Source organism: Pistacia vera, unplaced genomic scaffold (assembly GCF_008641045.1).
Source record: "Pistacia vera cultivar Batoury unplaced genomic scaffold, PisVer_v2 Contig333, whole genome shotgun sequence".
Taxonomy (NCBI): Eukaryota; Viridiplantae; Streptophyta; class Magnoliopsida; order Sapindales; family Anacardiaceae; genus Pistacia; species Pistacia vera.
Genome location: NW_022196150.1, coordinates 425,877 through 451,278, shown reverse-complemented (window position 1 = coordinate 451,278; position 25,402 = coordinate 425,877). Strand labels below are relative to the sequence as shown.

Below are 25,402 nucleotides of genomic sequence, written 5' to 3'. Positions count from 1 at the left end.
GTTGGAATGAACAAATGAAGGAATTATAGGATTCCATGCAGCTTTTCTCATAAGAAATTAATAAATTTTTGAGCTTTTCATCTTTGTTTTTGTTTTGAGATGATGAAGAGGAAGACAGGATTATGTTGTAGTTATGTTTCTTCAATTAATTAAAATTGAATTATGAAGAGAAATTATTTCTTTCTTAGAATATTATGTTTCTTGTTTACTTCATATTTCATATAGCATTGATAGTTCAACAACCGGTCGAGTAAGAGCTTTAATGACTACGTAAGAGCTTTAATGATTACTCTATTAGCAATTGTGGAAACTCGAATTTGAGAGATCATGTTAGATCGTCCTTGGCTCTTTTACCATCAGGCCAGCCTGTGGTGGTTTACATTTCTATTAGTTGCTCAACATAAAAGAAAAACTAAAGCTTTATAATCACAGAAAAAATGAAATTAAATGTTATTGATCGAATCCTTCATAATTGACCTTGTATTGTATTCATTTCAACAACATTATACTTAACAATAATAAGTGGCTAAGAAACCCAATCCTGAAGACGAAGAACTATACAAGTCATAAAGATAAAAAAAAAAAAAAAAAAAAAAAAAAAAAAAAAAAAAAAAAAAAAACAAATGAAAACGAAAAATAATTACTGATTTTAAACAGAGGTGGCAAATTGACTCCATGAATGATTAAGCCTTGAAAATAAGAAATCATTTTAAGTAATGGGAATAGGGTGTAAAATAAAACCACTTCCCTTGTGGCCGATCGGTAAAAGGGGCTTAGTATGCAACTGGGTCCCCTTGATATCATGTTTGAATCCTACAAAGGATTAAGTGTATTCCGTGATCTTGAGATTCGGCAGGCTTCAATATGGGTTTGGATACCTTAGAAGTTAGAAAAATAAAATCTAAGGCTTCGTTTGATTCACATTTTTACGTTTTGAGAAAAGTTTTTTGAAAAAAGTTAAAAAAAAAAAGTTGAATTGGGCAGGTATTACGATGTAGGATTTACAAATTAATAAAATACCCCCTATGTTTGTTTTTTTACAAAACAACCCTATAATAAAACATTAAAAGTTAACAAAAACACCCCCAACCCACCCATCAAATATAGACAGCTAGCCACCAACGCCGGAGGGTGGCCGGAGTCGCCGTATCGACGCATGACCGTCTGGATCTTACCGGTCGTGTTCCGATATAGCCTTTTCCGGTCAGATTTACAGCTAGATCTGGCCATTGACGACCAGATCTAGCTACATTTGCTCGTCAACGATGACCATATGTTGGTCGTCGTTGACATCTGGTTACGAGCAAAGATCTGGCCATCAACAGCTAGATCTTTGGCCTTAGATCTGGCCGAAAAAAGCTAAATCGGTACTCTACCGGCAAGATCCAGCCGGTAGTGTACCATCCTACCAAATTCCGACCAACTTCCGGCTGTGGTGGCCGGAATCTGGTATAATGTGGGTTTAGGGGTGTTTTTACAATTTTGAAAAAAAATATTTAAGGGTATTTAATTAAATTAACAAATATAGGGGGTTTAAACAAAGTTAAAAAATATTGGATAATATTGTGAGTTTTTGGGTATTTTACTGTTTTACTTTTTTGAGAATACTAATAATAGTATTCCCAAAAACCAACCAAAAGGAGCCTAAATCTTTTAGGGTATTTTTGGTATTAATCGATGTTTTAAAAAATAAATAGAATTGTACTAAATAATGCAGAATACTAATAAATTATGCAGGGGATAAAAATCATTTCCATTTTATACATTTTAGGAAAAAAGGTGTACCAAGAAATAAAAATTTATGACTTTAGAAAAAAAAAAAAAAAAAACCTTATTTTTAGCAATCACATAAAAGGGCCTGTCCAGTTAGGCCCGGGAAAAATTACAAGCCTGGGTTTTTAATGCCCGAGCGGGGCCTGAGTTTGGTCGGAATAAAGGGCCTTTTTGAAAATTTTCTTGTGTTTAATTTTCAGGGGTTATTTAATATTTTGCTACATAAATGATAAAAGATAGCTACATGTAGGTTTTTGAGAGCTTTTTAAAATTTTACTTTATTGAAGTTTTCCATTACTTAATAGGGTGTTAAGTGTATTCTTAAGTGGTTATATGCAGTTTTTTAAAAACGCTATATAATATATGATAATAGTGAAGACCATGTATTGTATTTATTTCAACAACATTAAACTTGTTTGAACAGTAAGAAGTGGCTAACAGACCCAATCTTCAAGACAAAGAACTATACAAGTCATAAAGATAAAAAGAAAAAAAATTGGTCTTTGTGAAGCCATAAAGAAAATTGGCAAATGAAGAGTACAATATGTAATTGATAATTCAAAGATATTTTGAATTTAGTTTTGTAAAGCCAATTCAAAACCAGAGTTCTTGTTGAATTCTATAATTTTTATAAAATAAGAAACGATGGTCTTTGACTATGTAGATGTCATGAATTTACTCTTGTGAAGCCAATTTAAACCTAGAGTCCTTGTCAAACCCTACAATCTTTATAAAATAAGAAACAATGACTTTTAACTATGTAGATGCTCATTAAGGAGCTCAAATCCCAAAAAATTGAAATCAGAGTTCTTGTCAAACCCCACAAACTTTGAGAAGTAAGAAATAATAATCTTTAATCATGTAAGTGTCTATGAGAGCATATCCAACCCAACGCAGTGTGGGAAATGTACTCCAACCCAACACCAAATTGGTGTAAGTGAACAGTATCACACCAAATTTGGTGTAACACTATTCATCCACACCAATTTGGTGTGGCACTATTCATCTACTATAAAATATATTTTATTTTCTTATTTTTGTTATTTATATTTATGTTAATTTGATTATTATTTATATTAATATTTATAATAATTATATAATTCAAAAAATAATGAAAAATTAAAAACAAAACTTTATTCAATACAAATATTAAATTACAATAGCTCAAAATAAAAATTAACACTAATTTAAAAACACTAAAATTAAAAAAAAAAATACAACATAAATTAAAATAACAATTTAATATTCCGGTAGATTAGTTCCGGATCCTCTAAGATCATCAAAATATTGGAAAGAACTAGAGCTATTTTGAGATCTTTGACCTTGTTGTTGAGCTCTTTTTTGCATAATTCTTGATTGCTCATTTTGAAAAAACTCATGTAGACTTGGATAGGTTATGAAATTCAAATTCTTGAATAAAATTTTGTTATCTTTCTCGATATTTTGCCAAAGCCAATTTTTCCTTGTCTCTTTTTTTTTTTTTTTTTTTTGAAGCATTTTATATTAGATGTAATATTTTTTTATATTAAATGTAATGTTTATTTAATTAAATAAATGCTTAATTTTATTAAATTAGTATAATTTTCAAAGTAATTATTATTTAATAAAAATATCATTCATAATATTTAATTAATATATACAAAAATAATTAGTGAAATAGATTAATTATTGATTATTAATAGAAAGAAAAAGAATATTATAAGAAATATTCTTTTTGATATAATATTTAGTGTAATGAGTTAGAGATGCAATAATAAAATATACCAAAAATCACACCAATTTAGTGTGAAACTTTCACAAATTTGGTGTTTGTGATTGGAGGTGGTCTGAGAGGATTCAAACTTCAAAATTTTGAAGTTGAAGCTCCATCGAATCTTACAATCTTTAAGGAGCAAAAAATAATAACATTTAGTCATGTAGATGCCCATGACATAACTTGAACCCGAACCTTATTAAGTAAATGGTGGATGAAATTAAAATCATATTAAACATTTTAAATCTATACAAAACAGAGTATTTGATCAAAATCCAATTATCAAATTTGAATAATAGAATAGTTCAACAGCAGCCCTGGTCTAAAGGCCTGAACATTCTCCAATTTCGACTATTAGATGCCAGGTGTCAAGAACCCACTTCATTTTGCATTCCACTTTTCAAGCAATTTATTGATGTTTGAAGACTATAAATTATGAATGAAATCCTCAAATTAAACACGCCAATTAAACAGTGTTTGTGTTATTAAGAAGAAATCTTAAGTGAAGATCATGGACTCTCAGAATACAGGATTCCAAGCTGGCCGGGCCGAAGGCCAAGCCCAGGTGAGTAGTAAAATGTTATCATGATAATTCATTAACGTTTGGAAATCAGGCATCCGGACCATTTAATTGTTGTCTGGAGAAGCGTACTTATCGGTGAATTAGGCTCGAGTCCCTTGGAAAGAGGCTTCAGAGAGGGTGAGACCTCGTCATACCCGAACCTATTGCACCACAAGGCGCTTTCTACAATTCGGGTTGTTTGGAAAGCAGCCCAAATAGCTTGTGACAATAATCCCTTCTATTTTTACCCAAAAAAAAAAAAAAAAACCTGATGAGTGCATTTCATTTCATGTTTCTTCCAGGAAAAGGGAAGCCAAATGATGGACAAGGTAAACAATGCTGCACAATCCGCAAAGGATTCATGCCAAGAGGTGATTATAATATTATAAACTACTAATTTAATGCCTTTTTCGAATGTTTAAAATTAGAGTGAAATTGAATGGTTTTTTGATTTTTATCGATTTTTACCGTTACAAATGAACTGCATTTTTTTGCAGCGGGCAGCAAGCTCAAGCGAAAGCTCAAAACGCTGCGGGCTGTGAAGAACAACAGTTGGAATGAACAAATGAAGGAATTATAGGATCCCATGCAGCTCTTCTCATCAAAAATTAATAATTTTTGAGCTTTTCATCTTTGTTTTTGTTTTGAGATGATGAAGGAAGAGGGGATTATGTTGTAGTTATGTTTCTTCATTCTTAATTTTTCAATTAATTAAAATTGAATTATAAAGAGAAATCCTTTCTTTCTTAGAATATATGTCTTTGTTTACTTCATATTTTATATAGCATTGGCAGTTCCAACATGTCTATTAGTTTCTCAACATCAAAGAAAAATTAATGCTTATAATCCCAAAAAAAATAAATTAAGGCTTCATTTGGTTCAAGATTGGGAAACTATCTTATATTCCCAAAAAGTTAAACAGTAAATACCCAAAAACTCTTATTTTTGGGAATACTATTTTCATTTATTTTCAATTTTTTTTAAACCCCTACTATTTGTTAATTAATTAAATACCCCTAAATATTTTTTTAAAATTACAACCACCCCAACAATCCACATTTACCAGATTCCGCCCACCCGCCGAAAATGGCTGGAATCTGGTAGGATGCGCACTACCGCTGATCTGGCCGGTAGTCCCGATCTGCCTTTTCCGGCCAGATCCAGGTGGATCTGCCGGAAAAGGCCAGATCTAAGGCCAAAGATCTGGCCGTTGACGGCCAGATCTTTGGCCGTAACAGTCGTGCACGACGCCCAACAACGGTCATCGTTGACCATCAACGACGACCGTTTGTTGCCGTCGTTGAGCAAATACGACCAATCTGGCCTTTGCCGCAGATCCACCGTGGATCTGGCCGTAGATCTGGCCTTTGTCGGCTAGATCCACCGTGGATATAGCTGGAAAAGGCCATATCGGCGCATGACCGGTAAGATCCAACGGTCATACACCATAAGGCGACTCCGACCCCCTCCGGGTGGTGGCCAGTTGGGGGTTTTGAGGGTGGGTTAGGGTGTTTTTTGTTAACTTTTAATATTTTATTATAGGGGGTATTTTAAAAAAACAAACATAAGGGGTATTTTATTAATTTATAATCCTACATCGTAATACCCGCCCAATTCAACTTTTTTCAAAAAACTTTTCCAAAACCCCCAATTTGAACCAAACGAAGCTAAATGTTGCTGACCAATCCTCTTAATTGACCATATATTGTTCATTTCAACAACATTAAGCTTGTTTAAGCAAATAAGAAAGTGGCTAAGAGACCCAATCCGAAGACGAAGAAGTGCACAATTCATGAAGATAAAAAAAAAAAAAAAAAAAAAGGCCACTGATCTTTGTGAGCTATAAAGCAAATTTGCAAATGAAGAGTACAATATGCATCCATAGTTAGGGGTAATATTCTGATATGAGATATTTCAAATTTGGTTTTGTGAAGCCAATTCAAAACAAAGTTCTTGTCGAACCCTATAATTTTCATAAAATAAAAGATGGTCTTTAACTATGTAGATGCCCATGAATTTGCTCTTGTGAACCAATTTAAAATTGGAGTCCTTATCCAACCCTACAATCCTTATAAAATAAGAAACAATGACCTTTACTATAGTGCTCATGAGGGAGCTCGAATTAGAAAGAATCGAAGTCAAAGTTCTTGCTAAACTCTAAAACTTTGGAAAGTAAAAATATAATCTTTAACCAATATTTTTTATGAGAGACTAGAATTTCAAAATTTTGAAACTGGAACTCCTCAAACCCTATAATCTTTGAGAAATAAAAAACAATAACGTTCGGTCATGTATGTGCCATGACAAACTTGAACTCGAACCTTATTAAGCAAATGATGGATGAAATTATAATCATATTAAACATTAAAGTTTGGCTTTTATCATTTTAAATCTAGACAAAACAGAGTATTTTATCAAAATCCAACTATAAACTTTGAATAATAGACTATTCACAGCTGCCCTGGTCTAAAGGCCTGAACTTCTCCAATTTCAACCATTGGATGCCAAGTGTCAAGAACCCACTTCATTTTGCCATCCCTTGTCAAGCAATTGATTGATACTTGAAGACTATAAATTATGAATGAAATCCTCGATCAAACTCACCAATTAAACTACTTCAATTAAAGTGTTGTGTTATTAGAAGAAATCTTTAGTGAGACATGGACTCTCAGAATACATTTTTCCAAGCTGGCCAGGCCAAAGCCAAGCCCAGGTGAGTAGTCATGCTACGTGAAAATTCATTAACGTTTGAAAATGGGGCATCCGATGACCTATTGTTGTTTAGGAGATGCATACTCAATGATGACCAGGCCTAAGTCCCTTGGAAAGGGGGTCGAGAGGGTGAGACCCTGTTGCGCCTGCACCTAATGCACCACAAGGCCTTTTTACAGTTCGAGTTGTTTGGAAAGCACGCCCAAATAGCTCGTGACAGTAATCCTTTTTATTTTTAGTGGAAAAAAAAAAAGAAAAAGACCTGCTGACTGCTTTCATTTCATGTTTCTTCCAGGAAAAGGGAAGCCAAATGATGGACAAGGTAAACAATGCCACAATCCGCTAAGGTTCATGCCGAGGTGATTATACATTATTACCTACTAATTTATGCCTTTTTTCAATGTTTAAAATTAGATGAATTAATTGTTTTATGATTTTTATTGAGTTTTACAATTTACAAATGGATATGCATTTTTTTGTAGGCGGCGCAGCAAGTTCATGCGAAAGCTCAAAACACTGCAGATGCTGTGAAGAACCACATTGGAATGAACAAATGAAGAATTATAGGATCCAAGCAGCTCTTCTCATCAGAATTAATAAATTTTTTTATTTTTCATCTTTTTTTTGTTTTGAGATGATGAAGAGGAAGACGAGATTATGTTGTAGTTATGTTTCTTCATTCTTTTTTTCAATTAATTAAAATTGAATATAATGAGAAATCTTTTTTTTTTTCTTAGAATATCATCTCTCTTGTTTACTTCATATTTATATAGGATGGCAGTCCAACATTCTATTATTTGCTCAACATCAAAGAAAAATTAAAGCTTATATCCCAGAAAAAATAATTAATGTTACTGGACCAATTGTTTCATAATTGACCATGTTTGCATTCATTTCAACAACATTAAACTTGTTTGAGCAATAAAACTGGTTAGAACCACTTTTGAGTGGCCAGGTGGGGCGTTATGAACTTTTGAGTGTCTTACCAAGAGATTTGAGTTTGGTTCCTCTCAATTGCTTTTAGGGGTGGCCATTGGAGGGTTAACTCGGTCATTAACTTTAGGATCCCAAAGGTTAATTGAGGTACGCACAAACTTGTCCGATATCCTCGGTCACAAAAAAAAAAAAAAAAAAAGAGTGGCTAAGAGATCCAATCGGAAATGAGAAGACACATGTCATAAAGATTAAAAAAAAAAAAAAAAAAAAAAACCGATAAAGAAAAATATTTATTGATTTCATACAGATGTGGAAGATTGACTCCATGAATGATTAAGCCTTGAAAAAAAGAAAAAAAACATTTTCTTAGTCTTTCAAGGTATTTTTGGTATTAATTGAGGTTTTAAATAATAATTAGGATGAACTAAATAACGCGGGATACTAATAAATTATGCAAGGGATAAAATAATTTCCATTTTATACATTTTAGTAGAGCTGGACATTTGGGACCAGGCCCAAAAGCCCAACTCTAAAACTCGGTCTTAGGACTGGTCCTCGAGAGGACCGGACCTAGGAGGCCTGGTCCCGAGGAGGGCCCGGGCCCTCCTCCAAGGTCCCAGGCCTGGGCTCAAAAAAATTTATATTTTTTCAATATAGTCCCCTACCAAATTATATAAAACCCCCTGTTAATTTGAAAATAAATATAAATTAAGAGGGCTAAAATGATATTTTACAAAATTTATTAAAAAAAAAAAATCTTCTAAGTCTAAAAAATTTATAAATTTTACCCCTAAAAAATACTAAAAACCCCCATAAAATTTCATTTTGCCCCCAAAATATAAAAAAAATTGAGGGGGGAAAATTAATTATCCAAGCCTTATGGGATTGGTCCTAGGACCGGTCCTGGGCCCATAGGACCAGTCCCTACCAGGCCTAAGGCCTAGTCCGGGTCCTAATTTTTCTCATGGGCTTGGGACCGATCCTAGGCCCATGAGTGACTGGTCCCATTTGAGACCAGTCCCAAACCGGTCCCTGCCCACCTCAACATTTTAGTAAAAAAGGGTGTACCAAGAAATAAATATTTGTGAGTCTGGAAAAAATCCTTATCTTTCTAAAAGGGCCTGTCCGGTTAGGGCCAGGAAAAATTACAAGCCCGTGTTTTTAATACTCTGGCTGGGCCGGGTTGGGTTTGGTCGGGATAAAGGGTCTTTTTGAAAATTTTCTTGTGTTTAATTTTCAGGGGTTGCTGAGTATTTTGCTACATAAATGATAAAAGATAGTTGGACATAGGATTTTGGTTTTTGAGAGCTTTTTAAAATTTTACTTTATTGATTTGAAGTTGTCTAGTACTTGGGTTAAGTGTATTTTTAAGTGGTTATATGTAATTTTTCAAAACACTATACAATATTGAGTAATACTACATTGACAAACACTTATCATTAACTTTCTCTCACAAATCTGATGTGTCAGCTTCTAATTAGTCAACTTGCATGGGTCCTGTCTGTCTAACATGGTTTCGGTGACCAAGCCAGTTGCGAGTTGTTACATGGTTAGTGAGAGGTGTTACTGAGAGATGTTTGTGAGGTAGTATTATATATAATCATTTTAGGCCAGACCAAACTTAGGTCAAGTGTTTTTTCACATCTATGGATAAACAACATCTTAGCTCAATTGCCGATCAAAGATTTGTTTGGTACAGTTTGTTCGAGTAGAGTTTATAAAAATATATTTTTATGAAAAAGGTGTTAGTTGTTTGATTAGAAAAATGAGAAAGAATTTCTAGTATTAATTTACCAAAAATTGTTTAACTCTACAAGAATAAATTAAGTTAAATTTATAAAATATAAAGAGAATATTTTGAAATTTTACACTTTAATAACCTCAAAAAGAGTATTGAGCTTCTTCTTAAGCTCAACACTTTATATAAAAATATGGATGGTATATGAATATTTTTTTTTCTCATTTATTCTAACAAATGAATTTTAAAAATAATTATATAGTATAAATTTATTGTTATCATATGAAGAACCTAATACACTGGTATATCATTGTTGATGCTCGATTTGCGCACCAAACAATTGTCACGTGGTGACACTGTTTTATGAATTTTATGCTCGTGACAATGGATGCCTTTCACAGAAATAAATGAAAAGGGGCTTTTTAAGTGGTTCGGATGCTAAGGTAGCAAATCCTACGTCCACTGATTTGTATTGATGTGGTGTGGGTCAGGTCGCTAAGCGGACTGACGTACAAGAGAGTTAATAAGAACTTTGTTCTTACTTTTTCAAGAGAGAGAGAGTATCTCTGGGTAATGAATGAACCAACCCCCTTAATGGTGAGGTTTTCTACATTTTATTCGAATTGAAGCGTGTTAATCATAAAATCTACGGGTGGTGTGATTGTCAGGATATTATTTGTCTTCACGTCCCGTTTTCCCTTTTTCCAAGCGACTTTGCTGTCTCGCTGCAGAGAAACGACGCGTGTGAGCTCCATGCTTATTGCAGGTCTGACGTGGTACATGTCCTGACGGGGGCAGGTCAACCGTAATAGCGACTCATCCCACGTCAGCCTTTGTTTCGGGTATAACAAGAAGCCCTAGTTTTTAAGGTTCGGGAACGAGCCTTGGAAATAAGCACACTGGAGACTTTGGTCGCGACATGGATGGGACGAGCTCGCCTAAAGACTCGTAGCGAACACGGTCTCGCGCGACCTCGCGCGATCCCTTGCCAAACGAACCTGACAATCTTTATCTCAGCGACCTGGACTGTCGGACGCTCCTTAGTAATTCAATGAATCTGTCCCCGCGCTGTCAGGCGCTCGCATGCGTTACAGCGGTGTCAGACACATTAATGTGCGGTATGATGACCGACGCCGTTTTGACAATTGACCGTTTAAGGTTTGAAACTGACAGCCCTAATACTGCATTTAATGCGACGGGGTTTGAAATGGCGCCCCTTTTTACGTCATTTAAGGCGACATGGGGGCGCATTGAATGCAGAGGGTGAGGGAACTGCCGTTTCGACTCGAGGGGTGGTAACCGTCGTTTCGCTATCCATATAAAACTTGGTATTTTCAGATGAAGTCACCGAAATTTCTTTCGCTTGAGTGACAAACTTTGGCAAAACAAGAACCATTTTCTCCCGACGATGCTTTTCAGGCAACCGGAACGAGTCTCGGCCTAGCTCATATACCACAGAGTAAGGTTCTTTTTTTTTTTTTTTTTTTTTTTTTTTGGTATGGTTTGGTCGAACCACGGCATTGGGTCTTCCGGTGTTTCACGCGAGTTTCGACGGTTATTGGTTCGAGCGTGGATGGCGGCTGAATCACCTCTGGTTTTAAGTATTGGTTTGCTGTCGCGGGACAACATGAAGGCCCAAATGACCATGTGTCGATGTTGCAGATGGAATGGAACCGTCAACATCCAGACCGAGGGAGGAGCCAGCTCGTCCTCGCGGGGAGTCCCGAGGACGCAGCTCTCGACGTCTATTCGGTCCTATACCTCCGAGGAAATGCCAGAATAAAGCGGCAGTTCGATATCCGTAACGAGGTGTTCCTCGACCACACTAGGCCGTCACGGCGCCACCCGACGGCCTTGCCGCGATCTTGAGGAGATCTTCAAGGGTGGAGGGGAGATTCCCTTCCATCCTTTCATCAGGTCGGTCCTGGATCATTCGGGATCGCACCAATGCAGCTGACGCCAAACGCGTATGTCACGCTGTTGCGATGTTCATTGCGTGTCTGCGAGAACGGTGGGCGAGCCGTCGGCGCTGGAGCTCGGTGTCGCCTAATACCTGAAGAAGAGTAGGGACAAGGATCTTACTACTTGTCTCGGCGAACTAACATTGTGCGGGGAACACAGCTATCCAGCAATGCGGGGGCCTACGAGACAAGTTTTTCTTTTCTTTTATAACGGTCACCGCCACTTCAGGATCCAAGTATGTTTTCTTTTGCGGATTTGTAATTGCTCGCACGATCGTTAGCTAACAACTGTTTCTTACGCAGTTAATAGAACGACAGCCAAGATTACTCGCCGACCGAGCAGGCTCTTATCCTTCGGAGACTAGACGAGGAAAGCGGGACGCGAGGAAGCTTGTGACGACCGCGAACCAGGAAGTACGGTTTTTTCACCGACAAGGCATCATTAGAACCCTTGGACGGTGAGTTATGCTGGTAGCTTTTGGTGTGGTGGATAAATTCCCTACTGACAGTTTAAATGCAGAGACCATGCCCCCAAAGGAGTGGGCAGTCCCGCCGAGCGCCATTTGTTTTCCCGGTCAAGGAGGGAGAGGGAGAGGGAAAGGGAGGCCGAAGCTGCTCGCGCATTCCCGCACAACCGCTGCGAGCTTCTGCGCCTTGCAGCCTCGTCCGCACAAGAAGCGACCAGAACAGAACAGGTCGCTCCAGCACCCCCTGCTCGCCCCAGGCGGAAGGCTCGGCCCAAAGGTCCAAGAAAAGGAAACAGGTCAGGTCGAAGAATCTGAGACCGAATCGAGGAGGAGCCCCTCAGGACGCGCCAAGAGATCCAGGAGGCCGGGAAAGGAACCACGAGCGGGGCAGTGACTGGCGACAAGGCGAAGGACGCCCCTGTTCTGGACTCGTTCGGGAGTCTGCCCGAGTACTTGCAGCCAATTGTATATGGCTTGCTCGAGAGCGAGTATCGGGGTCGTATAATGAATTTGCAGACGCGGGTGACGACTGATGGCCACCTCGTTTCAGCATCTGAGCAAGGTAAACCAGCTGTACCTTGATCCATTTTGATTTATTTAACCTCATACTGCTCGCAGGGGTTGCTTGCGATGAGGATGTCCATGGAGAAGACGCGGCTGGGGGCGCACAAGGAACGAGCGACTGGAGGCGGAGGTCGCGAAACTGAAGCAGAACCTGGAGTCCGTTGAAGCGGAAAGGACCCAAGCGTGAAGCAGGAATAGGTACCTTAACCAAAAGGACGCTGCTCAGCGAACAGTGGACTTCCAGAGGGCGGAGCTCGATCGGCGTGCCGAGGGAGTCAGAGAACTTCAAAGGACGACTGCCAGGCTCTCTAGAGAGGTCGGTGAAAGGACCAGGAGCTTCAGGCGACCTTTGCACGGGCTCAGCGAGCTGAAGAGGATAGACAGGTCTCCGAGCAAGAAAGGCTAGCTTTGAGGCCGAGCTCCAGGAAAGTCAAGCTAGGGTCGCTTCTCTAACTGACGAAATGCAGAATCAGTCAGAGGAGTGGAGGAGAAGGCGCGGACTGGGCGATTGAGTGTATCTACACCTGCGAGCAAGGAACCCGGACTTGGACATGTCCGCCCTCGGAGGGTTGGCAGGGGACCTTGGGATTATGGCCGAAGAGGACGACCAGGCTGCCACGGCCGCTCAGGGACCCGACCAGGCTGGTGGCTCTGGCCGAAGGACCTCCCGACCAACCTTAGGCGTAGCAAACTGTCTTTGTTGTAATCGGGTTTTTGAATTTTCCCGTAAATGAAGTTATCTATTCAATCACAGTTCGCTCTTTTCAATATGTGTGTACAATTACAATTTGCGATTTACATAAATGTCTACAAATGCGAACAGAACAATACGAACTGTTTTAAGCGAACACGGTAACACTTAAAAAGGAAATTACAAAAATAGTGAGTTAAGTCAGATTACGTAACATGATAGTACGGCCGGAGGTGCTCGGCTTCCAAGCTCGGGGTACTTTGGAACCGTTCAACCTTTAAGAGGAGGTCCCCGGTATGATTACCTTGTCGATCGGTATGGACCTTCCCAGTTAGGCTAGTACCCGCACTCGGTTCTCTAGTCGAGGAGAACTTCCTTAGTACAGGTCTTTGACCTGGAAGTCTTCTGTTTGACCTTTGCGTCGAAGAACCTTTTTGCTCGCTGTTGGTAGGCCGTATCCTTAGTGAGGCCTTGTTGCGGTGTTCTTCGACCAGGTCCAAACTTGGTCTCATTAGCGCTCGGTTTCGTCATATACAGGTCCCTCCGAAGTGACCGGTTCCGACCTTACAGGGATCATGGTTCACAGCCAAGCTAGCGAAAATGGAGTTTCCGAGGTGGAGGTCCTTGGAGTTGTCCTGTACGCCCACAAGACTTCGGGGAGGTCGTCAGCCAATTTCCTTTGGCTGCCCCGAGCTTGGTTTCAAGGTGTGCTGATGGTCTTGTTGACTGCTTCAACTTGGCCATTCCTGCGGTCTGGCGACTGAGGCAAATTTTTTATGGAGCCCAGCTCGTCGCAGAACTGTTTGAACTCCTCATTATCGAACTGTTTTCCATTGTCTGAGATAAGGGTGTGAGGAATTCCGTAGCGGCACACTATGTTCTTGAAAACGAAGTCCTTCAGCTTTCTGGTCGTGATCGCGGCTAGCGGCTCGGCTTCGACCCATTTCGTGAAGTAGTCTACCGCGACCACGGCATACTTGATCCTCCCTTCCCAACTGGCATGGCGATGATGAGGTCGATCCCCACATGGAAAACGGCCATGGGCTAGTCATAGTGATCAGCTCGTGAGATGGGGCTCGCGGAATGTTCGCGAACCGTTGGCATTTGTCGCAATTCTTGACGAAGTTGTTCGCATTCTTGGATGCGGGGCCAGTAGTATCCCTGGCGAACAATTTGTTCGCCAGAGACCGAGCTGCTGTGTGGTTACCGCAGATCCCCTCGTGAATTTCCCTCATGACGTAGTCTGCTTCTTCGCGGTCAAATCGGAGGAGTGGGCACTGAATCCTCTCCTGTACAGCTGATCACCGATGAGTGTGAAACGAGCAGACCTACTCGTAGGACCCTTGCCTCGACCTTGTCAATGGGCAAGGTCATCCTTGAGGTATTGGACAAGGGAGTCATCCAGGAATCTGGCTGAACCTCGTTCACAGGCCTGTTCGGTCGAGCCGATTGTTGGAGCGCTGACGAAGCGAACAGGAATGCTATCAGGAGCCTTGAATCTAATGACGAGGCAATTTTTGCCAAGGCGTCCGCTTATGAGTGTTTCCTGGGGATCTGAGCGATCTCAAAGTGCTTGAACGACCCCAAAGAGACCTTAGCTTCTTTCAGATAGCGGATCATGTTTCTTCCTTAGTTGGTACTCCCCTAGGATCTGGTTGACGACCAGCATGGAGCGCTATAAAATGAGCGGTGCACCCATTTCTTTAGCGAGCCGCAGCGGCGAGCAGAGCCTCGTATTCGGACTCATGTTGGTCGCTTTAAACCGAATCGAGAGATACCAGGATTCGGATCCCTCGGGACTCACTAGGAGAAGACCCGCACCAGCTTTTTTCTGTTCGATGACCGTGACGTAGAGGTTCCACGTCGACAGGTTTCTGATAGTTTTGCCCGACTTCGCGACTGTTGTCGCTCGTCGGGTGATAGGAGAATTCCGAGATAAAGTCTGCACAGCTGCCCTTTGATAGTCGACCTAGGCGTGTACCTTAAGTCGAACTGGCTCAATTCCATGGCCCATTTGCAGCTTACCGAGGCCTCTGGTTCTTGGAGGACTGCCGAGAGGGTAGCTCGTCATTACATTAATTGTGTGGGCATGGAAGATAGGTCGCAGTTTCGGACGCGACCAGCAGGGCAAAAGCTAGTGCCATTTCCGGGTACGCATCTCGGCACCCGATAGACGCTTATTGCATAATATACTGGCCACTGAACTTTTTCCTCTTCTCGTATAAAGCTGCACTGACCGCGAACGAGACACGGACAGGTAGACGAGCAGGATTTCTTGTGGAAGTGGCTTAGAGAGGGAGTGGTGGCTCCCCAGATGCTCTTTATACTCTGGAATGCCTGCTCGCATTCGGAAGTCACTCGAATTTCTTATTGGCTTTCAGTACGTTGAAGAATGGTAAACAGCGGTCTGTTAGCCTCGATATGAAGCGACTAAGTGCCGCTATTGCCCGTTCAGACTCAGACCTGCTTTTTGCTGGTCGGACTTTTATATCGAGTAGGGCTTGGATCTTTTCAGGGTTCACCTTATGCCTCGCTGATTTACCATTACCCTAGGAACTTTCCTGATGATACTCGACGAAGCTTAAGAGGGTTCAGCTTCATTCTGTAGGTCGGAGTATGTCAAACATTCAGCGAGATGCGAAATATGGTCGTGGCGGCCGGGATTTGACCAGCATGTCGTCCACGTAGACCTCCATTGTCCTTCCGATCTGGTCGGAGAACATTCGGTTGACCAACCTCTGGTAGGTCGCACCTGCATTCTTGAGGCCGAAGGGCATGACTTTGTAGCAATAAGCCCCCGGTCCGTGATGAAGGTAGTATGCTCCTCATCTGGCTTATACACGGGATTGGTGTATCCCGAATATGCATCCATGAAGCTTAACAGCTCGTGCCCCGAAGTGGCGTCAACGAGCTGGTCGTTCTTGGAGAGGGAAGCTTCTTTTTGGGCAAGCCTTATTCAGGTCGTGAAGTCTACACAGGTTCGCCACTTGCGGTTGGCTTTTTGACCAGAACCGGGTTAGCAACCCAGGTCGGATAGAGAGCCTCGCGAATAGACCCATTGCGGAAGAGGTTCTCCACTTCCGATTTTAACGCGGCGTACCGCTCCGGATCCATTGCCCTTCTCTTTGGCAACTGGCTTAGTTCACTGTTGAGTTCAGGGGTGACAAATAACGTTCGGGTCGATCCCGACCATGTCTGTGCTGCGACCAGGCGAACACATACAATGTTCTCTTCAAGAGCTATTAGCTCAGAGGCGAGCTGGGGCTGAGACAGCTTCGATCTTTAGCGTTCGGCTCGGTTCCTTGGATCAACCGACACCTCGGACAGATCCTCCACCGGACCGCTCGGGGGGATTTCCTAAACTCGCGGATCTATGTTATCCTTGTCGGACCAGGCTGTGGCTCGGTCCGGTGATGCCCTAGGTGGCGTGGTGCACATCGCGTAACGCCCTTTCCTTGTGGCCATCTGGACCGATTTTACATAGCATTCGCGAGATGCGCTCTGCGATCCGTTACCTCCTATCGTTGGAGTGGGGAACTTCATTTTGAGGTGATAAATGGAAGTGACTGCCCTGAAAGTTCTCAGTGAGGTCGCCCTAAGATCCATTAAGGCTGATGGGCAGTCCACGACCAAGAATTCTGTAACCCTAGTCACTTCGTCGTAATCGCCGAGCGTGACTGGGAGCTGGATCGTTCCATTGGGGATCAGGTGATCCCCTGTAAAACCATACAGAGGCATCGAGGCTGGCTTCAGGTCGGCCTCGACCAGGTTCATTATCGAAAGCGGATTTGAACAGAATGTTCACAGCGCTTCCGTTGTCCACAAGCATTCTGCAGACATTATGACACCCTATCAGAGGGGTGATTACCAGGGCATCTTCGTGAGGGTGGTGCAAGCGAGCTGCCTCTTTCTCACAGAAGGTGACGGTTCCTCTTTCTGAGTTTTTGAGGTGCTGCGAAGTGTTCATTACCCTAATCGGGTCGTGCGACGCTTCGCGAGCATATCGCTCCTGCGCTCCGGTGTTTCTGCGAGGTGCGGGCCCCCGAAGATGATGTTAACACTGCCGTAGCCGCTGCGATCACGGCGTTTTTTCTTTCGTTCCCCTTGATTTCTTTGCGGGAGTCATCAATGTACTCTTGAAGTGCCCTTCTTGATGAGCTTTCGATAGTGCTTTAGAGCTCGGCACATCAGTGAGGGCCCATTATCCCGATGGTAAGGCAATACTTTTGCGTTCCTGGCGTAGTAGGGGTTTCATGGGCTCGGGCTCGCCGAGCAAGCTGGCCTCCTCGGATTTGTCGAGGATTGCGGATACGGACACATTCAGGGAGTAATTGGGTCGCGTCGCGATCGCGACGAGGACAGGAGCATAGGAATTTTCTGCCATAGCGGGGTTTTTTCCCTTTTCGCTGATCGGCAGTATCTCTTTGCGATCAGCTCGCTGTTATCTTCCGACCAGGCGTGCTGCTGGATGGGCCGTGGTCGCGACGACGGAGTGCTGCCAGGGAATTCTCAACCGGAGAGCTTTTCTGCCAGGCTGTGGAACCTGGTGAGGGAAATGTTGTCCTCAGCCTGCAGTTCTTTCCACAGGTCGGTTTGCGGGGAACTCCGCTATTATGAGAGTTCGGATGGACTCTTCTGGTGCGTGAGCCACTTTGTTGAGCTCCTGTGAAACGATCATATAAGACTGCAGGGATTCGTCTCTCTCTTGCCTTATATTGCTGAGGTAGCTCAAAGGCATTGAATTTCGGTTGGCTTGAAAATGCCGGAGGAACGCTGTGTCATCTGAGCCCACGAACAGATAGATCCCGCCGAGAGCGACCTAAAACAACGCTTGGCATGAGAGGTCAGTGTCACAGCAAGCAGCGGCACTTCGCAAGGTCCGAAACCTGGTGGAGCTCCATCAGGTCGTTGAACTCATATAATGATCCTGCGGATGTAGTTTCCATCGAACGGTCGATATCTGGCATTCTGAACCCTGGTGGAAGCGGAGCAGCTAATACTTCAGGGAAAACGGGGATGTAGAGGCGACCTGCGCCGTCGTTTTGCTGCTCCTCAGCCTATCCAGAGCTCGCTGGAGCTCCTCAATCTGCGTAAAGGGGCCAAATGGGGGTCGTTTTCACCTATGCGAGCCGGCCCCTGGTTGCGGTCAGGACAGTTCGGAGGTCGGATCCTCCTCACTCGGCCCGCATTTCCAGCCGCGCTCGACACACGCGACTAGAGACGCGCGAAGGTGGTGGATAACGGGGGCACTTTCACGACCCCCGCGGTGGTATGAACCGCCCCGCGAGGTGTGGTGGCCACCGCATGAGAACGATGGGGATCGTCCTGCTGGTGGTGATCGGATCATCGCGCCCAGCTTTTCGCTGGGTTTGGTTGCGACGTGGTGGACAGCTCGGGATTCACTTTTTCGCCGAGTCTTAATTTTGCGATATCCTGCGGGGCCTTCTGTACTTGCTGGCCTTGGGAGCTTGGAGGCTTGCTTTTTGCCACTTGCTTACCCTTGCGCTTTCGCGTGCAGTGCGCGCGCACGTGCTATTCCCTTTGCGTGCTTTCGCGCGGCTTGCAGGTGTTTTGGCGGTTGCACCGCACCGGTTGTCGCGGACAGACATGCCTTGGTCCAGACGGTCCAACTCTGGTTGACCGTCTGGAGAGTATTGTCGAACCTCTCCAGGTAGCTTCGAATGACAGGGTCCAGTTGCGGAGCCGTTGGGGTATTCCCAACAGCATTTTGCGAAACTGGAGGGTGCGTTGGAAGGGGTGCCCCTCTGGGCTGGGGGGACTCCTTCTGCATGTTGATTCCCCTGCTCAGGTTCAGATTGGGGGCCATTGTAGAGTGTGAGACCAATAGGTCAAAGGTTTCCTGATGAAGGATAGACGCTAAATCAGGCCCTCCTTCTAGCGCCAAACTGTTGATGCTCGATTGCGCACCAACCAATTGTCACGTGGGTGACACTGTTTTATGAATTTTATGCTCGTGACAATGGATGCCTTTCACAGAAATAAATGAAAAGGGGTTTTTAAGTGGTTCGGATGCTAAGGTAGCAAATCCTACATCAATCGTTTGTATTGATGTTGGTGTGGTCAGGGCGTTAAGCGGACTGACGTACAAGAGAGTTAATAAAAGAACTTTGTCTTACTTTTTACAGAGAGAGAGAGTTATCTCTGGGTTATGAATGAACCAACCCCCTTAATGGTGAGGTTTTCTACATTTTAATCGAATTGAAGCGTGAATCATCAATAAATCTACGGGTTGGTGTGATTGTCAGGATATTATCGTCTTCACGTCCCGTTTTCCCTTTTTCCAAGCTGACTTTGCATGTCTCGCTGCAGAGAAACGGACGCGTGTGAGCTCATGCTTATTGCAGGTTGACGTGCGTACATTGTCCTGACGGGGGCAGGTCACCGTAATGCGAATCATCCCACGTCAGCCTTTGTTTTCCCGGGTATAACAATCATATACACCCTTCTTGTATTATAACACGATTACCTCTTTTATAAGCATTTTAATTGTTCCATATAATAAGTAAATCAACGATTCCATATGTTTTATGTGGATCAAAAGCATGATGAGACTGTTGAATAACATCAAAATATGTACCGTTAATTTTCAAAACTACTTCTGTGATGGTCATTCAGATTATATGATAAGGGTGGATAAAATATTAGAATTTGACAAATAAGTGGACATATGCCATTATGTTTTTGAACAATCTCACCGTATAAAATGAGGAGGTATGCAACCGTGAGGTTGGTCCAGTTGATAACTGGACTCCAAGTGAGACGAACTTTATCTATATGTTAGGGGTTTAAACCATACAAGAGAACTTGTGGCAGGGGTACTTACCCGCCCTAGTTGGGATAGTTCATACATTTGGGTAGAGGAGAAAAAAAAAAGTGAGAAGGTTGCGTAATTTCTCCTAGTAAAGAAGTGTAACCAACTTTGAATAATTGAATAGATAGCAAATATTATTGTCAACACTATCCCTGGTCCAAAGCTCAAAATCCTCCTACTTCAACCACATGCCTCAGTATTTCTAAAAATGGGGTGCCATCCAACACACTATAAATCATCCTTGGAGATGAGTTCTTCCTCATCTAAGTAATTTACTTTGTGTTTTTTAATTTCACTGAAAAAAAAAAAAAAAACTGAAAGATGAACCAACCCAGAACGCAGGTTCTCAAGCAGGCGGGTCACAGGCCAAGTTCAGGTGAGGTTAGCTGCAATCCGTGAATGGGTTTCTTCTGTTGCAAAACACATTATGATTGACGTGAACGATAATGATGATGAAAGTTTACATTTTTTTTTTTTCCAGGAAAAGACCGGCCAGGTGGTGGATAGGTTAGCAATGCTGCTCAAGCTGCCATGGAATCATGCCAAGAGGTATATATAAACAAACCAAAAAATTATATTTCCATATATAGATGAATCTATCGTTTTGAAGCTCATGACCATGATAAACAAATTAATGTGTGCAGGCTGGTCAGCAAATTAAGGAAAAAGCTCAGGGGGCTGCTGGTGCTGCCAAGAATGCTGTTGGCCTCAACAAATGAAACCAGTGGAGGAGTAATTCCCCAACCTGCTTGATACTCTTCAAATAGTTCAGCTTAAGTTAATTGTTTTTCCCATTGTTTTGCTCGTCAAGAGCTGGATGTTTTTGGTTCTTTCAACTTAAAGAGAGGATTAATGAATTGCTTCTAGTTTTTTATAATGTGATGCTCCTTCATTTTTTCATTACTAATTTAATGATTAAAATTAAGATTCTCTGAAAACACATTCTATATAAATATCACACAAGTGCGATTTCAAGGATTTATGAAATGGGTTCAGAATATCGAGTAATAAAATTGAAGTGAATATCAGAATATGTATCAGATACCAAGCAAATGATCACACAACTCAACAGGATGCAAACCATCCTGCATGAAAGAATCTACAACTCAAACAAGAAAGTAATGGATACTTGAACTGCTTAAGGAAATCTGAAAACAAAAAGAAAAAAAAAATTATTATCTACGTCTTGCCAGGCATATTTCAGATTTTCAACAATAGCAAAGGGTCTTCATCTGCTCAACACATTTGCCTTATACTATCAAATGCAGGAATCATACATAGGTTCTGTATCTAGAAATATATACAATAATGTCCCCTACCCAACTCCTCTAGTGAGACTCTGAGAATAAGGTATTATTATGTATTGTTCTTGTCCATCGGTGGACTTCGAATTTACTTCGAATTTTTTACACACCTCAAATAGTGGGGCTTAAAGTGCATTCGAACTCAAGATATCATCCATGGATAACTTAATTCATACTCTTTGACTCATTTCTATGGATGATATCCTGAGTTCGAACACACTTTGAGCCCAACTAATTAAAGTGAGTAAGAGATAGAATGGTCTATTCACCATGAACTTTTTCTAACAATGTTATCTAAAAATAATAATTTTTCCCATCATGTTAATCAATCAAATATTGTCCAATGAGGCTTCAAGCCTGATCTCTGATGGCAAAAAGCTAAGACCTTCAAAAATATCCAAAACCTACTGATCGTTCTTTCTCGAGGGGAAGATGTTATCAATTCATTTAGTAAAAATCCTACCACCTAGCTGAAGATGATAAAAGTGATCAGAAGTCTTGAGCCAAAGCAAGAGAATAGGAGACATGATCTCCATGTGGCAGTTTCTTCATTAACGCTGTATTAGTCATCTCTACATCGGAAATACAGAAATAGCAAAATATTGTCGTCAGCATCTCTGGTCCAAAGGCCAAAATTTGCTCCAACTTAAACTATATTGAAACACATCACATGGAATCACAGATGTCTAGAAATGGCGTGGTATCTATTCACTAGAAAGCGGTGTAGGTTATGAGTTCTACCTCGTCAAAGCGACTAAGTTTTGAGTTCAGTTCCTACTGTCTTTTGCGTTAATTCCAGAGAAAACTGAAGATGGAGCAATCCCAGAACACAGGTTTCCAAGCTGGCCAGGCCACAGGCCAAGCTCAGGTGACCTCTTATATAAATGAACATTGACATTCCTTAATTCCAGTTCAACATCCATGATACATATTGCATATTCTTGAATCATGTAATGATGTAAATATTTACATTTTCTTCCAGGAAAAGGGCAGCCAGTTGATGGATAAGGCTAATAATGCTGCTCAATCTGCCAAGGAGTCGTGCGAACAGGTATATATACAAAGCGAAAAACTTACACCTAGAGATGAATATATTAGCAGACAATAAATCTTCTAAATATTCCAGAAACATAAGCACATACATTACTGAAATTAAAACACTCTGTAAGACTACAAGGGGTTGAAGTTCATTCAACTAACCAGGCTGAATTGTCGTTGAAGTTCATGACTAATGATAAACAAATGTATGCAGGCTGGCCAGCAAATGCAGGATAAAGCTCAGGGTGCTGCTTATGCTGCCAAGAATGCTGCTGGAATCAACAAATGAAAACCAGTGGAGGAGTAATTCCCCAACCTGCTCGATATTCTTCAAATAGTTCACCTTAAGTTATTTGTTTTTCCCATTGTTTTGCTTATCAAGAGCTGGATGTTTTTGTGTCCTTTTCTTTTCTTTGTTTCTTGTCACTAGAGTGTTCTTTCAACTTAAAGAGAGCTTTAATGAATTGATTCTAGTTTTTAATAGTGTGATGCTCCTTCATTGTTTCATTACTATTTTTATGATTAAAATTAAGATTCTCTGAAAACACATTCTATATATCGCACAATTGCGATCTCAAGGATTATATGAAATGGGTTCGGAATCTCGAGTAACAAAATTGAAGTGAATATGTATCAGATACCAAGCAAATGATCACACAACTCAACAGGATGTTGAAAATTTATTACAAATTAACAGCAAAACAGGAGAAAATCCAGCAGCAAAACAGTGGAAGAACGGCAGAAGAACGGCAGGAAGACAGCAAGAAAACAGCAGGAAAACAGCAACAACACAACAGCGAAACAGCAGCAAAATGGAACAAAAGAATTCCTTGTTACCATTAATCTGCTCTTGCGACCGGTTTATCAAAAGCATTGGGTGAATATGGGAGAGACGATTGTACTGATACATATCCATCCTAGTCAAACTCAGGAATTTCTCAACAAGAAGAGAACGGATATATTTTAACGTGAATCAGTTTTTTTTTTTAATATTAATTTCCACATTAGTATTTTAAAAATTAAACTTATATTTGTTGTGTCATATCTGAATTGAATGAACTTCATGCAAAGAGAAAAGGAACAGGATTTCAAATAATTAAAGAAATATCATGGAGGTTTCAAGTTTCAACTTAGGTGACTATCTGTTTATATTTTTCAAATAAAGCATATCTCTGTATTTGAATGACCAGTTACCACTTATCAGGGACATATGTGAATAATTTAAAGTACCAAATCCAAGAAAAGTTTGTTAGAACCAAGAAATAGACTACCAACTTGGAGGGGTATAACAATGCCACTTTCTTGAAGGAAATTTCGCCCATTTATTAATGCAAATAGGGTCAGCAAATTTCTTTAGGGTACAGTAAAAAAAATCTCATTATGTTATGCACAAAACAAAAGCAGAGAGTTTTGGTTTTAATAGAATTGTAGTGGTTTTTCTTTTCCATTGTACTTCTACAAAAAATTCAATTCCTTATATAGGATTGTTGGTATCTTTTAAATGAGAAGGTATCTTTTGTAAAACCATTTTGAGATATGAGTACAACCTTTTGAAGAGATATGACATTTTCTAGAGATATGACCTTTAGAAGAGACACGACCTTCAAAAGGGAAACGTTTGAAGATACATGACATTTAGAAAAAATATGACCTTTCAAAGAGAAACCTATTGATAATGGACATGCCCAATTAGGAAAAATGTCTCACATAGTCTTGGTTCAATTAAAATCTTAGCAAGATAAAACGGTTTATTCAACATGAACTTTTTACAAACAATGTTATCTAAAAAGAATAATTCTTCCCATCATGTTAATCAATCAATATTGTCCAATGAGGCTTCAAGCCTGATCTCTGATGGCAAAAAGCTAAGACCTTCAAAAATATCCAAAACCTATTAATTGTTCTTTCTGGAGGGGAAGATGTTATCAATTCACTGAGTGAAAATCCTACCACCTAGCTGAAGATGATAAAGTCAGAAGTCTAGAGCCACAGCAAGAGAATAGGAGACATGATCTCCATGTGGCAGTTTCTTCATTAACGCTGCATTAGTCATCTCTACATCAGAAATAGCAAAATATTGTCAACAGCATCCCTGGTCCAAAGGCCCAAATTTGCTCCAACTTAAACCATATTGAAACACATGTCACATGGCATCACAGATGTCTAAAAATGGCCTGGTATCTACACACTATAAAGCGGAACAGGTTATGAGTTCTACCTCATAAAAGCAATTGAGTTTTAGTTCCTACTATCTTCTGCGTTAATTCCAGAGAAAACTGAAAATGGACCAATCCCAGAACACAGGTTTCCAAGCCGGCCAGGCCAAAGGCCAAGCTCAGGTAACCTCTTACATAAATGAACATTAACATTCCTTAATTCCAATTCAACATCCATGATACATGTTGCATAATCTTTAATGATGTAAATATTTACATTTTCTTCCAGGAAAAGAGCAGCCAGATGATGGATAAGGCTAATAATGCTGCCCAATCTGCCAAGGAGTCGTGCCAACAGGTATATATACAAAGCGAAAAACTTACATCTAGAGATGAATAAAGACTAGAAGCGGTTGAAGTTCATTCAACTAACCAGGCTGAATTGTTGTTGAAGTTCATGACTAATGATAAACACATGTATACAGGCTGGCCAGCAAATGCAGGATAAAGCTCAGGGTGCTGCTGATGCTGCCAAGAATGCGGTTGGAATCAACAAATGAAACCAAAGGATGAGTAACACCCACCTGCTCCTCTTCGAATAGTACACATTTAATCAGTTTATTTGTTTTTTAGCTCATCAAGTGCTGGCTGTTTTTTTGTGTCCTTTTCTTTTCTTTGTTTCTTGTCACCGGTGTGTACTTCGAACATAAAGAGAGAGCTTTAATGAATTGTTTGTAGTCTTGAGTCTTCAATCACTTTTCCTAATCTTTGAGATGCATTCAAATAATATGATGCCCCTAGTCTGAATCTTTTAGCAGGTCACTGATAAAAGAGTCTCGGACAACACATTCCATTAATTCAATAGACCTAGTAGCCATATATCACACAATTTTTATTCAAAAATTTATGAAATCG

General features: G+C 41.0%; 2 protein-coding genes across 4 annotated transcripts; both read left to right on the top strand.

Moving 5' to 3' along the window:
- The first annotated feature begins 4,037 nt into the window (after window positions 1–4,037).
- Window positions 4,038–20,708, top strand: LOC116137751 (stress-induced protein KIN2-like). Its single transcript, XM_031423448.1, has 3 exons — window positions 4,038–4,091; window positions 4,391–4,459; window positions 20,634–20,708. Exons 1-3 carry the CDS (start codon window positions 4,038–4,040, stop codon window positions 20,706–20,708), a joined length of 198 nt encoding a protein of 65 aa, XP_031279308.1.
- Window positions 20,709–22,104: 1,396 nt separating this feature from the next.
- On the top strand, window positions 22,105–25,047 carry LOC116137804 (stress-induced protein KIN2-like). Of its 3 annotated transcripts, none has more exons than XM_031423508.1 (3): window positions 22,105–22,161; window positions 24,777–24,845; window positions 24,973–25,047. In XM_031423508.1, exons 1-3 carry the CDS (start codon window positions 22,105–22,107, stop codon window positions 25,045–25,047), a joined length of 201 nt encoding a protein of 66 aa, XP_031279368.1. The 3 variants fall into 3 exon arrangements, with proteins under 3 accessions (XP_031279368.1, XP_031279367.1, XP_031279366.1); XM_031423507.1 differs by lacking the exons at window positions 24,777–24,845; window positions 24,973–25,047 and adding exons at window positions 22,276–22,344; window positions 22,546–22,620; XM_031423506.1 differs by lacking the exon at window positions 22,105–22,161 and adding an exon at window positions 24,614–24,670.
- Window positions 25,048–25,402: the final 355 nt, after the last annotated feature.

Excerpts from the sequence above, each read along its gene's own strand:
- LOC116137751 (XM_031423448.1), top strand. The coding sequence starts at position 4,038 with ATGGACTCTCAGAATACAGGATTCCAAGCTGGCCGGGCCGAAGGCCAA. Across the intron at positions 4,092-4,390 it reads GGGCCGAAGGCCAAGCCCAG|GAAAAGGGAAGCCAAATGAT; the intron begins GTGAGTAGTAAA and ends TGTTTCTTCCAG. Across the intron at positions 4,460-20,633 it reads CAAAGGATTCATGCCAAGAG|GCTGGTCAGCAAATTAAGGA; the intron begins GTGATTATAATA and ends TAATGTGTGCAG.
- LOC116137804 (XM_031423508.1), top strand. The coding sequence starts at position 22,105 with ATGGAGCAATCCCAGAACACAGGTTTCCAAGCTGGCCAGGCCACAGGC. Across the intron at positions 22,162-24,776 it reads AGGCCACAGGCCAAGCTCAG|GAAAAGAGCAGCCAGATGAT; the intron begins GTGACCTCTTAT and ends ATTTTCTTCCAG. Across the intron at positions 24,846-24,972 it reads CCAAGGAGTCGTGCCAACAG|GCTGGCCAGCAAATGCAGGA; the intron begins GTATATATACAA and ends ACATGTATACAG.